The following is a 12,000-nucleotide window of genomic DNA, read 5'->3' on the forward strand; positions in this document are numbered from 1 at the left end:
GACTTCATGTGTCCCCCCCAGCACCTGGCTCACCTGTGGGACTGTGCTGTGTCCCCCCCAGCACCTGGCTCACCTGTGGGACTGTGCTGTATCCCCCCAGCACCTGGCTCACCTGTGGGACTGTGCTGTGTCCCCCCCAGCACCTGGCTCACCTGTGAGAGTTCATGTGTCCCCCCCGGCACATGGCTCAGCTGTGGGACTGGGCTGTGCCACAGGGGTAGAGCTGCCCAAGACCATGGGAACCCACCTGTTGCATCAGCATGACCTGGGTGTGAGACAGGTGTCAAGCAAGATCATTTTCAAGCTTAAGAATTTGACTGCCCTGCTGGATTTCTGACTTGCCTGGGCTGTGTAAGTCCTTTGTTTTGGCCAATTTCTTCCATTTGGAATCTTTTTTGTTTGTTTTGTTTTGTTTGTGACCGAGTTTCACTCTTATTGCCCAGGCTGGAGTGCAATGACAGGATCTCGGCTCACTGCAATGCGCTCTGCCTCCTGGGTTCAAGCGATTCTGCTGCCTCAGCCTCCCGAGTAGCTGGGGGGCCCGCTTTGGCCTCCCAGAGTGTGGGGATTGCAGACATGAGCCGCTGCGCCCGGCTCAGAACGGTTGTATTTATGGAATGCCTGTACCCTCTCTGTATCTCGGAAGTAACTAACTTGCTTTTGATTTTACAGCCACATAGGCAGAAGAGACTTGCCTTGTCTCAGATTAGACGTTGGGCTAGACTTTTGGGTTAATGCTGAAATAAGACTCCGGGGGACTGTTGGGAGGGCGTGATTGGTTTTGAAGTGTGAGGACATGAGATTTTCAGGGGCTACGGTGGGATGATACGGTCTGGCTGTGTCCCCACCCAAATCTCCACTTGGATTCCATCTCCCAGAATTCCCACACGTTGTGGGAGGGACCCAGGGGGAGGTAATGGAATCAGGAGGGCCAGTTTTTCCTGTGCTATTCTCATGATAGTGAATAAGTCTCACGAGATCTGATGGGTTTATCAGGGGTTTCTGCTTTTGCTGCTTCCTCATTTTTTCTCTCTTTCTTTCTTTCTTTTGAGACAGAGTCCTACTCTGTTGCCCAGGCTGGAGTGCAGTGGCACAATCTCAGCTCACTGCAACCCCTGCCTCGGCCTCCTGAGTAGCTGGGATTACAGGTGCCACCACCATGCCTGGCTAATTTTGTATTTTTAGTAGAGACGGGGTTTCACCAGGTTGGTCAGGCTGGTCACGAACTCCTGACCTCAGGTGATCCTCCTGCCTCGGCCTCACAAAGTGCTGGGACTACAGGTGTGAGCCACCACGCCCGGCCCTCATTTTCTCTTGCTGCCACCATGTAGGAAGTGACTTTCACCTCCTGCCATGATTCTGAAGCCTCCCTAGCCATGTGGAACTGTAAGCGAAGCACCTCTTCTCCCTCAGCCTCCTGAGTAGCTGAGACCACAGGTGTGAGCCCCATGCCCAGCTAATGTTTAATTCTTTGGTGCAGAGTTTCCTCATGTTGCCTAGGGTGGTCTTGAAATCCTGGGCTCAAGCAATCCTCCCGCCTCGGCCTCCCACATTGCGCCTGGCCTCCTTTAACTCTGTGAAGGTCTTTTCTGTTCATTCCTGAGCACGGCTGCGATCGCTGTTAGTCTTTGCTAACACCAACAACTTTGAGGGCTGCCTCAAAGTTGCTTTCTGTTCTCTGTTTTTTGTGTTTCTCGGCTTGATTATGGGTCGTATTTTCTTGTTTCTTTTCAGGTCTTGTGGTTTTTGTTAGGCACCGAATCGTCCATGGTGGACACTCTGGATTTAGGTATCATCCTCTGAAGAACGTTGTTTTCGGCTCCGGTGGCTGTTCAGCTTCTGGCCGAGTTCCTTGAACCTGGGCCTGTGTCTTCACGTTTTGTCAGGGGCTCTTCGGAGAGCCCAGGGCATTTGTCAAGCCCCCTAAGCTGGGTGGGACCCGGCCCCCGCCCGGAGGCGGTCCTTCTCCGGCTCCCCGGGTCGCGGAGGGGATCTGGCGGGGGCTCTGGAGCCAGCCTTCCTCCCGGCGAGGTCTTCAGCTGTGGCCGTTCTGGGCCCGGCTGTGTTGATGGGGCCCTTCCTCGTGGCTGCGCTGGTGGCCCCTGGTGTCTCCATCAATGCATTCTCAGCGCTGGGGCTGAGGGTCCTGGGAGCCTGGGGTCCTCCCGCCGCGCGTCCTGCAGGTGCGGCCCCCTCGGCTTGGCGGGCTCGGGTGGGGGGCGCCGCGGTGCTGGGGGCGCCTTGGGCGCGGCCTTGCGGTGGGGAAACGCGGCCTCACGCTGCCAGAAACGTCCTAAGATCTGTCGTCCGGGTTTACGCCGTTTGCGAAGGAAGAGCGGCAGCCGCGCCCCCGAGAGCGGAGTCCGGAGATCGCAGCCCCACGCGGGGCGGCTGCCGTGGCCTCCGAGGCGGTGAGTCCGCAGACGCGCCGCGGAACGGCCCGGAGGCTGTGCTGTGTGCCCAGCGGTGCGTGCTGGCCGCGGCCCGGGCGACCGAAGGCCACGGAGAGGCCGTGCCCGCGTGTGGCTCCGAAACGCCCCGCCTAAGGGCTGCCTGGGGGAGGCGGCGCCCGCGCTGGGATCTGGAGTTTAAGCGCCGTGTGCGAGGCAGAGGAAGCCACACACTGGAAGAAAGCCTTTTTATGCGGCCATGTAAGCAGGTAGGAGGAGGTGAGCCCTGTAACTGCAGATAAGGGTTTTGCATCCACAACACTCCCCGGGGTCCGGTGTGGGGGGCTCACGAGCGCCTGGCATCCCAGCACTTTGGGAGACCAAGAAGGGCGGATCACCTGAGGTCAGGAGTTCCAGACCAGCCTGGCCAAAAGGGTGAAACCCCGCCTCTACTAAAAATTAGCTGGGTGTGGTGGCAGGTGCCTGTATTCCCAGCTACTCCGGAGGCCGAGGCAGGAGAATCACTTGAACCCAGGAGGCAGAGGTTGTGGTGAGCTGAGATTGTGCCACTGCAGTCCAGCCTGGGCGACAGAGTGAGACTCCATCTCAAAAAAAGGGCAGATGTTGTCGCTCACGCCTGTAATCCCAGAACTTTGGGAGGATGAGGTGGGCGGATCACGAGGTCAGGAGTTGGAGACCAGCCTCTCCAACTTGGTGAAACCCCACCTCTACTAAAAATACAAAAAAATTAGCCAGGCGTGGTGGCGAGTGCCTGTAATCCCAGATACTTGGGAAGCTGAGGCAAGGAGAATCGCTTGAATCTCGGAGGCAGGGCATGCAATGAGCTGAGATTGTGCCACTGCACTCCAGCCTGAGGGACAGTGTGAGACTCCGTCTTAAAAAAAGCCAACCAAACAAAAAACAGGGCGGGCACAATGGGTCACGCCTGTAATTTCAGCACTTTGGGAGGTCGAAGCAGATGGATCACCTGAGGTCAGGATTTCAAGACCAGCCTGGTCACCATGGTGAAATCCCGTCTCTATTAAAAATACAAAAAATTAACTGGGTGTGTTGGCGGGCACCTGTAGTCCCAGCTACTCAGGACGCTGAGGCAGGAGAATCGCTTGAACCCAGGAGGCGGAGGTTGTAGTAAGCCGAGATTGCACCTCTGCACTGCAGCCTGGGCAATACAGCAAGACTCTGTCTCAAAAAAACAAAACAAAACAAAAAATACTCTGGGGGAGCCTGCAGTTCGCCTGGACCCTAATGGAGCTGTGTGCTGGGCCGGCCTCAAGGGCGTCACTCCGAGGTCCCTGTCCTGCAGGGGCAGCAGGTCCCATGGCGCCCTTGCCCTCTGAGGGAGAACACCTCCCTCCCGTGTGGCTCCCCCAGCGGCAGGACACACAGCCTGAGGGGGACGTGATGGGGGGGTCACGCTGTCCTGGAGAACAGGCCCCTCTGCATGCCCGAGAGGTTCTGTCTACCGAGCCCTCCCCAGGGCCCCTCCTACCCCCCGCCCTCCCGGCTGAAAGCGGGGGCGGCTTGGCGTGGAATGGGAACACAGGGTCCAAACTTGGCGGCCGTCATCCCAGCCGGGAGAGGAGAGTGCCCAGCAACTGGGGACCCCATCTGGGGCACCCTGAGGCACCAGGTCCCTCCACCACCTCCAGGGGCCGCGGGCATGGGCTGCTTGTTGGAGTGGGCTCTGCATTCAGGGACCCCACCCATCTGTCCATTTCTGCAGATCCTCCTTAGCTGCAGCCCCAAGGATGGACCCAGGAGACGCTGCTGGTGACCCCGCCGCTGGTGCGCGCCGCTGCACAGGTGAGTCTGAGCCGGATGGTGCCCAGTCCCCTTGGGACTGTGGGGGGAGGTGCGTGGGGTGCTTGGGGGGAAGTGTCACCCACTCTGTACTCGGTGACGAGGGCCTGGCTGCCGATCCCCAGCTGTGGGCCTCTCTACAGTGTCCACGGCATGGGACCCTGTGAGTCTGGAGGCCCTGCCGTGGCCTTGTGGTACTCAGGGGTTCTCAGGACAGCTTGCCCCCTCGGGCCCCAGCATGGGTGGCCTGGCGCCAGGCCTGTGACAGCGTCCCGAGGGAGGCGGCGGGGGCAGTGCAGCCGCTCAGGGCTGGCCGCTGAGGGGTAGCTCTGGTCCCCTGTGTCCCTCGGGATGCAAGGCGGAGGGCCGAAACCCCCTTGGGTGCTCAGCACTGCCTCCTGGGGTTCAGGGAACCCGCAGTTTCTTGTGTGGCCCTCAGCGATCCAAGTTCTGTAAATGGAGCCATTCTTCATCCCTTGGGTTAAGGGCGTCTGCTCTCCCAACACCTTCCAGGTCAGAGAGAGAAATGAGAAGTGCCTTCCCCCACGGACAAAGCAGAGGAGTGGCATCCCTGCGTAGCCCGAGGGGAGGTGCCACCCAGGGCGCAGGGCTCCACCCGGCCTCCCTCCCTGCCACTCCTGCAAACCCAGACCCTGCAAAATGGGGACTGGGTCGGGTTGGGGAGACAGAAGCTGGGAGGGAGCAGAGGATGGGAGGGAGCGGAGGCTGGGAGGGACAGGAGGCTGGGAGGGAGACAGAGGCTCGGAGGGAGCGGAGGCTGGGGGGGAGCGGAGGCTGTCTAGTGCCAGGGGGTCAGCCCAAGCCCCAGACTCTGCTCTCTGTGCCTGGGCCAGGCTGGGTGGAAGCCTCCTGGGAGGGGCTCGGCTGGGCCCCGATGGGAGCCGTCTGGGCCGGGGCTTTGAGGGCAGATGGGGGTAGGACCCAGGGCCCCTTCACGGCTTCCACCCTGCGGTCCTTGTGAACAGCAGCGAGAGCTGAAAGCCCAGCCTGGCTGCCTGGCCCCGGCTGTAGACCCTGGGTTTGTGTGGGTTTACTGCCTTTTCACTCGCCACCCCCGGCCTCTGCCCAGGCCCACCCTGCACATGCCCCTCCATAGGGCAGGGCCACAGCCCTCTTCCCTGTGAAAGCCCCGCTCCCATGTGGCAGTGGCCAAGGCTCTCTGCCTCAGTTTCCCTATCCCACGAGGCTGCGCCCTTAGCCCCGGACCCTCCCGGGGCTTTCTCTCTGCCTTTCTCTTCTGCGTTCCCGGCTTGGCTCATGCTGAGGGCAATGGCGGTGCCCCGGGCATGTCACCTTCCCTGAGGTAGCCAGGCCGCAGCATCCCAGGGGAGGGCCACCTCTGAGCTGGGCAGGGCTGGTGTGGACGCTGCCCCTCTGCAGGCACAGCCCTGTCCATCCCGTGGGGCTCCGACCACCCACCTGGCCCTCTCGGGATGGGCCTAGACCCCTCACTTTTCCGTTCATCCGCCGCCTCCTCTGAGGCCCTCTGTGGGCCCCAGGCCAGCCCCTGTGTGGGATGAGGCCCTGTTACCTCCCCTGGAGGCCGCCCTGGGGGCCAGGGAGCACGCCGCAGCTGGGCTTCGCCTTGGCACAGAGCCAGCTCCCTGCACAGGTGGCCATGGCATCTACAGCCTTTTCTCCACCTAAGCAGAGTGGGATGTGTTCAAAGTGCACCACCAGCAGCACAACTGAGGAAGAACCTCGGCCCTCCTGGAACAGACACGGCGCTTCCTGAAACAGTCTCAGGGCTCCCTGGAACAGACACTGCACCCCTGGAACGGACACGGCGCCCTCTGGAACAGACACGGCGCTCCCTGAAACACTCTCAGGGCTCCCTGGAACAGACACTGCACCCCCTGGAACGGACACGGCGCCCCCTGGAACGGACACGACGCCCCCTGGAACGGACACGGTGCCCCCTGGAATGGACATGGCCTCCCCAGAATAGACAAGGCCTCCCCAGAATAGACATGGCGCTCCTGGAACAGACACGGTGTCCCCTGGAACAGACGCGGTGCTCCCGAACAGACACGGTGCTCCTGGAATAGACACGGCGCCCCCTGGAACAGCCGTGGTGCTCTCTGGAACAGACATGGAGCTCCCTGGAACAGACATGGCCCGCCCGGAATAGACACAGCGCTCCTGGAATAGATACGGCGCCCCCTGGAACAGCTGTGGTGCTCCCTGGGACAGCCTTGGTGCTCTCTGGAACAGACATGGAGCTCCCTGGAACAGACATGGAGCTCCCTGGAACAGACATGGAGCTCCCTGGAACAGACATGGCCCGCCCGGAATAGCCTTGGTGCTCTTTGGAACAGGCTGGTGCCTAGAATGGCCACATCCCCCACCCTCCCTGTGCCACTTCAGGCACCTGCCCTGATGTGGTGTGTCCAACTCTGTCAACAAGGCCAGCCCCACCAGAGGCCCCAGCTCAGCCTCCCTAGCAGGCTCCTCTACTCAGGCTCTGGGTCAGCCTCTTCCCGGGAGGTGTCCTGGCCCCTGTGCTGGCCCAGCCTCGCTGCCTGTTCACCTGTCTGTGCCGTGCTGGTCACTGGGCAGGGCCATCCTGTCTGTGGCCCCCGGGACTGTGCCCCGGACAGTGGGCCTGGGTTTGTCCTGGACTTCCTTTTAGGCTAGAGTGCCTGGGTCCGGGTCATTGGAGGAGCGTCTCCGTGGCCACCTGTGTCCTGTTCTGGAGAGGCCCTCCCGGGCTGGGCCAGGGGGTGTCATCAGGGAGGGGACAGGAGAGGGGCGCTGAGCTCCTCTCTCCCTCCCCAAGGCCAAAAAACATTCTGCTTCTGAATGTCCACGGCACTCACAGATTCCTTTCCTCCTAAAGCGTCAGCCTTTGGTGAGCAGGCGGAGTTGAGGCTGGAAGGCCGCGTCGCCGGTGTCCACCTGGTTCCGGGTTTCCCGGGGCGCTCGAGCCGGAGCCTTTCTTGGGAAATTCAGAGTCCCACAGACGGCGTTAAATTGCGGCTCAGCACCGAAGAAGCAGGCCCTGCCCTCTGCAGATGCAGCAGCCCCAGGACGCTGTCCTGGGTCCCCTCTCCCTCCCCGTCGCGCTGGGCTCCCTGATCCTGGGCCTGCTGCCTGGGGCCGGGGCTGTGGCCAGCCCCACATCCAGCGTCCACACTCCAGGCAGGGGCTCCTCAGCACCCGCCCGGGGTGGACACGGCGGTGGACAGGCAGAGCCCGCAGGAGAGGCCGCTTCTCCTGTGAAGGCCGTCTTTGAGGGGCTCCGTGATGAACACGTTACGCTCGTGACACACCGTGAAGGTGCAGGTTCCTGGAGGCGCCTCCCTCTCAAAGCCTCACTGGGGCACTGTGGCCGGGGGTGGGTGGGGGCGCTTGAGGATGGTGGCGGCCGAGGCCCCGCTGGGGGGGTGGGAAGGAGAAGCTGCCAAGGCCGCCTGCCGTCTCCGCCCCACCACGGGCGCCCAGAGGCGTAGGCACCACCCACCTACAGGACCCTGTGGACGGGTCTGTCGTCGTCCCACGCCGGGGTCACAGGCTCTTTTCCACAACCTCTAGGCCGCCCTCACCGTGTCCCCAACCCCTGCCCTCAGCGCCCACTGGCCTTGAGCTGGCCCGGGGCCTGCCCAGGCGCGGCTGGCAGGGGGTGGGGCTTTCTCTGCCCCCAGGGCTGCAGAGCCAACGTGGGGGACTTGAGGGAGACAGGAGGGAGGTCACAGCTGGCCTCATAAAACCGTGAAAACAGGCCCCGCACTGCTACCAGCAGAGAGGCCTCACGAGCTTCCTCACTGTGTGACCGGGCAACGTCACGGACCTCGCTGACTGGTGATTCTAACACCAAGACTGCGCTTCATTTCTTTGTGAATATTCAAAGGGTTCGTTTATGTAAAACACCGAGAACATACTGCTGTCTTTCTCTTTTTTATTTATTTGTGTAATTTTTATTTTATTTATTTAGAGATGGAGTCTTGCTCTGTCGCCAGGTTGGAGTGCAGTGGCCCGATCTCGGCTCACCGCAACCTCCGACTCCCGTGTAAGCGATTCTCCTGCCTCAGCCTCCCGAGTAGCTGGGACTACAGGCGTGTGCTGCCATGTCCAGCTCATTTTTGTATTTTTAGTAGAGATGGGGTTTCACCATGTTGGCAAGATGGTCTCGAACTCATGACCTCGTGATCTGCCCGCCTCGGCCTCCTAAAGTGCTGGGATTATGGGTGTGAGCCACTGCGCCCGGCTGATCCGATTTTTTTTTTTTTTTTGACACAGTCTCGCTCTGTCACCCAGGCTGGAGTGCAGTGGCGCAATCTCAGCTCACTGCAACCCCCACGTCCCGGATTCAAGTGATTCTCCTGCCTCAGCCTCCTGAGTAGTTGGGATTACAGGCGCCCACCACCACGCCTGGCTAATTTTCGTATTTTTAGTAGACGCAATTTCTCCACGTTGGCCAGGCTGGTCTCAGACTCCCAACCTCAGATGATCTGCCCACTTTGGCCTCCCGCAGTGCTGGGATTGCAGGTGTGAGCCACTGCGCCTGGCCTGTTACTTTTTGAAGACAGGCTCATCATCTTCAAGACTCCTGTTGTAGGTAGGATCTTTTTCCCAGCAGATTTTCTGACCTGAGGTTGCAGAATGATATCTGGAGCCCTCTCTGTCCCTCTCTGCGTGGCATCTGCCTCCTGCGCCCTGGGCTGGTATAGCCCTCTCCCTCTCTGCCTCTCTGTAGGGTCCAGGGCTCCCACCTCATCCCACCTTCCCAGCAGAGGCAGCCTGGGTTCAGGCTGGGTCAGATTCTGTGTCCAAGGCCCTCGGCTGCACGGATGAGGCAGATGAGTGGGCCTGAGAGTGAGGGGACCCGTGACCGGTGAGAGACGGTGCCGTGCTGGGGTTGCGGGCTGCTGCGTTGATGGACAGAGCAGGGGCTCCCGGGCCAGATGCTGGGTCTCCAGGGTCCTGGACACCCCGCTCCCCAGATGTGAGCCTCTGGGTCATGGGCACCCCACTCCCCAGATGTGAGCCTCCGGGTCGTGGGCACCCCACTCTGCGGATGCAGGAGGTCCTCTTCGGGTGAGCCAGGGTGGAGGACGCACGCCGCCCACTGGGCTAGGGGTCTCATCGCCACCTCCATCCTTACCGTGTCCCCTGCCCTGCCTGCAGCTGAGCACAGGCGGATGTGGGTGAAACCTGAGACCAGAGACAGTTGGGCTGCAGGGGGTGGCCCCTGTCTCAGCTGCCCCTGGAGGCCAGAAGGCCTCCGGGACCCAGACTCTCAGCAGAGGGACGGAGGCCCCAGTGTGTGGTGGGTGGGTGCATCCTCTCGGACCCCGCCCGTGGGAGGTGCCGTGGGGTCTCTGAGGGGAGCAGATGCTGTGGGCTGGCCCTTTCTGCTGTCTGCGGGTGGCCAGAGGGCTGACCCAGTGGGGTGCTGCGCTGAGCTGACAGCAGGTGCCCGGCCCATGGGCAAGGAGCAGGTCACTGCAGCGCCTGGGGTCTGGTCCGGGTGGCCGGCTCTCCTTCGCTCAGCACTTTGTGGTCTGATGCTGCTGGCAGGTGCCAGACAGCCTTGCAGACTGGCTGTGTGAGCTTTGTGACCCAGGCCCCAAGAGGAGAGCCGGGCCTCAGGAGACACCCACGCAGGGGCTTTGTGGAGACCATGCATCGCAGGCTTTTTGCCCGGAGGCTGGGTGTCCACTGCCCAGTGTCCACTGCCCAGCATCGCTGCTGGGCTCAGCCTCAGTTCCTGGGGCTTCTGTGCCCCCAGTCCCACGGATCAAAAGTCCCCGTTTCTGCCCTTCCCCTTTATGGTGGAGTGTGGAGAGCAACAGCCTTCGGTACAGCCCACTCCGCAGCCGGGCTTCCTGGAGCGTCTGTCTCGGAGCAAAGGCGGCCATCAGCTAGTGCTGTTTGGAGGAAGTGGCGTCCCTGGGCTCTCCCCATCTGTACTCCCATCGGCTGGGCGGGGGGTCCCTGAGGCCAGGCTGACCTGAGGACTGCCGCGGACAGGGTGGAGCCGTCCTGGCCGCATCTGATGGGCACCCCCAGGCCAACCCCATGGAGTCCCTGAGCCCTCCTGGGCACGTTTTGGGGAGGGTGGCTGGGGCCCCCCAGGGAGAAGTAGCGCAGGGTCAAGATGTGAAGCCGCATTGGGGGGATGGTGAGACTTTTACTTGTGAGCTTGAGTTTCTTTTGGGGTGTCCTCCTGCCACACAGCTGCCCTGCTCTGCCCCACTCACATGATCCCGAGGAGTGAGGTCCAGGGTCACCTCCCAGCGGGAGCCATCTGTCTCAGTATCCCAGACCTGGCGTCTAGCCTCCCGTCAGCAGGTCCCAGGCGTCGGTGCGGCGCTGATGAACTTGGCGAACTCGGTGAACTTGGGCCTAGGGGTGGAGATACGGGGCCAGAAGCCACCCGCAGAGCGCTGGCCGAAAGTCCACACTGGGAACCAAAGGCACAAAGGGGTGACCGCAGGGAGGGCAGGCTGGGGCTTCTGGGGCCGGAGAGCGGGTCTGGGAGGTCCCTCAGCATCAGCTCCAAGCCCCACCTGCCCCTCTCAGACACCCCCACCTGCCCCTCTCGGACACCCCCCACCTGCCCCTCTCGGACACCCCCACCTGCCCCTCTCGGACACCCCCCACCTGCCCCTCTCGGACACCCCCACCTGCCCCTCTCGGACACCCCCACCTGCCCCTCTCGGACACCCCCACCTGCCCCTCTCGGACACCCCCCACCTGCCCCTCTCGGACACCCCCACCTGCCCCTCTCGGACACCCCCACCTGCCCCTCTCGGACACCCCCACCTGCCCCTCTCGGACACCCCCACCTGCCCCTCTCGGACACCCCCACCTGCCCTTCATGGACACCCCCACCTGCTCCTCTCAGACACCTTGCCCCTGCGAGGCCTCCATGACTTGGGGTGCTATGTACTGAGTGAGGTGTGTCCCCCGGGGCCCTCCCAGGCACCCCGTCCTCCCGCTGCTGGGCCTCGGGGCTCACAGAGCTCACTTGTCTCATTGGCTCAGACAGAAGCCGCCCCTGGACATCCTGTTTTTCTTCTGTTGTATGAACAGGAAGCCAGTGATTGTGTGACGAGTGTGAGCATGGCCGTGTCCAAGCCCGGCGGGGCAGAGACTCGGCCGGCCACACCCGCTGCGGTGCCTCCAGCTCTGGCCTGAGACCCGGGGCTCCCCAGTCGTGTGGGCTGTGAGCACCGTGAGTGCGCAGACGGCCCTGGAATGGCTGGGGTGGGCGCCGTGGAGTGCCCATCATCTACAAGCCACGGCCTGGAAGGAGACCCAAGCGGCCACTGCCCTGGGACTCTGTGTCAAGGCCACAGTGAACAGACGGGGGCAGAGGGGCAGCGGCGCCACGGGGGACTCCCAGGCAGGCTGCTGGGTACTCAGGAAGCAGCCTCAGGCCCAGGGGGCAGGGTCTGGGTCACAGGGAGGGTGGAGGCTGGGAGGGTGTATCGGGCCCTGGCTTTGACTCTCAGGCCCGGGGGCCATGGTGGAGTCCACAGAGAAGGGGCCTGGCCCACCCCATGTTTCTGTGGGATTCTAGGGCCGTGCCGGCTGCTGGCTGGGCATTGTCTGAGGGCACAGTGGCAAGGCAGGGAGGCCCCTGGGAGCTGGAGTGGTAGGGGGTGGGGCCCAGACCCTGCCCACCTGGAGGGCAGGACCAGAAGAACATGAGCAGGGCTGAAGACCACCAACACTGACATGAGGGGGGAAGACCACCAACACTGACGGGGTGGGGAAGACCACCAACACTGACATGGGGTGGGGAGACCACCAACACTGA

The 12,000-nt window shown here is 62.2% G+C and overlaps 2 protein-coding genes across 5 annotated transcripts in view; one reads left to right on the forward strand and one right to left on the reverse strand.

The window, feature by feature from the left end:
- The window catches only part of C8G (complement C8 gamma chain), a 618,926-nt gene that overhangs the window by 182,511 nt on the left and 424,415 nt on the right, over positions 1-12,000 (reverse strand). The window lies entirely within an intron of this gene.
- Positions 1-12,000, forward strand: part of EXD3 (exonuclease 3'-5' domain containing 3) — a 96,834-nt gene that overhangs the window by 6,958 nt on the left and 77,876 nt on the right. For 3 of the 4 annotated variants that reach the window (XM_017505468.2, XM_037730283.1, XM_017505466.2), the window contains exon 2: positions 4,146-4,214. In XM_017505468.2, the coding sequence (XP_017360957.1) occupies positions 4,160-4,214 (55 nt within the window). In that variant the 5' untranslated portion in view covers positions 4,146-4,159. Of the gene's footprint in view, positions 1-4,145; positions 4,215-5,883; positions 7,570-12,000 lie in introns of those variants that run through there. The other variant, XM_037730282.1, reaches the window with a different exon arrangement.

This window comes from Cebus imitator, unplaced genomic scaffold (genome assembly GCF_001604975.1).
Source record: "Cebus imitator isolate Cc_AM_T3 unplaced genomic scaffold, Cebus_imitator-1.0 Scaffold339, whole genome shotgun sequence".
NCBI classification, from domain to species: domain Eukaryota; kingdom Metazoa; phylum Chordata; class Mammalia; order Primates; family Cebidae; genus Cebus; species Cebus imitator.